This window comes from Nestor notabilis, unplaced genomic scaffold (genome assembly GCF_000696875.1).
Source record: "Nestor notabilis isolate BGI_N333 unplaced genomic scaffold, ASM69687v1 scaffold21582, whole genome shotgun sequence".
Classification (NCBI taxonomy): domain Eukaryota; kingdom Metazoa; phylum Chordata; class Aves; order Psittaciformes; family Psittacidae; genus Nestor; species Nestor notabilis.
The window spans coordinates 2,001-2,343 of record NW_009917254.1 but is presented as its reverse complement, the minus strand read 5'-3'; the positions used below and the strand labels follow the sequence as shown (position 1 = coordinate 2,343).

Here is a 343-nt window from a genome sequence, read left to right as displayed (position 1 = left end):
AAGCAGCCGGGACCCCTGCATCCCACCTTGGAGCACATCTCATGCAGGGCCTTGGCTATGCCCTTGGCAGGCACATTGCAGTGGAAGACATGACACTTGAGGACGCAGGTGTCCTTGTCACTGGCCACGAAGGCAAAGTCTCTGCAAGGCCATGAGCAAGATGGTGAGGCCCTGGCAGAGGCACCACACATCCCCTGTCCCCCACCTTCCCCCGGGCCCCATGCCCCCTTACCTGTCCCTGCAGCCACGGTAGCAGTTGGGGAGGGACAAGAGGGGATAGGTTAGTGCTGGGATGCCTTCCTCCCTATCCCCCCAGGCAGACACATCCCCCGCCTTCACCTCC

At 62.1% G+C, this 343-nt stretch overlaps 1 protein-coding gene across 1 annotated transcript in view; it reads right to left on the bottom strand.

The window, feature by feature from the left end:
* The window catches only part of APBB3 (amyloid beta (A4) precursor protein-binding, family B, member 3), a gene marked incomplete at both ends in the record, with an annotated part of 2,732 nt that overhangs the window by 671 nt on the left and 1,718 nt on the right, over positions 1–343 (bottom strand). The window contains one exon of the mRNA XM_010009138.1: positions 27–141. Within this exon, the coding sequence (XP_010007440.1) occupies positions 27–141 (115 nt within the window). The remainder of the gene's footprint in view (positions 1–26; positions 142–343) is intronic.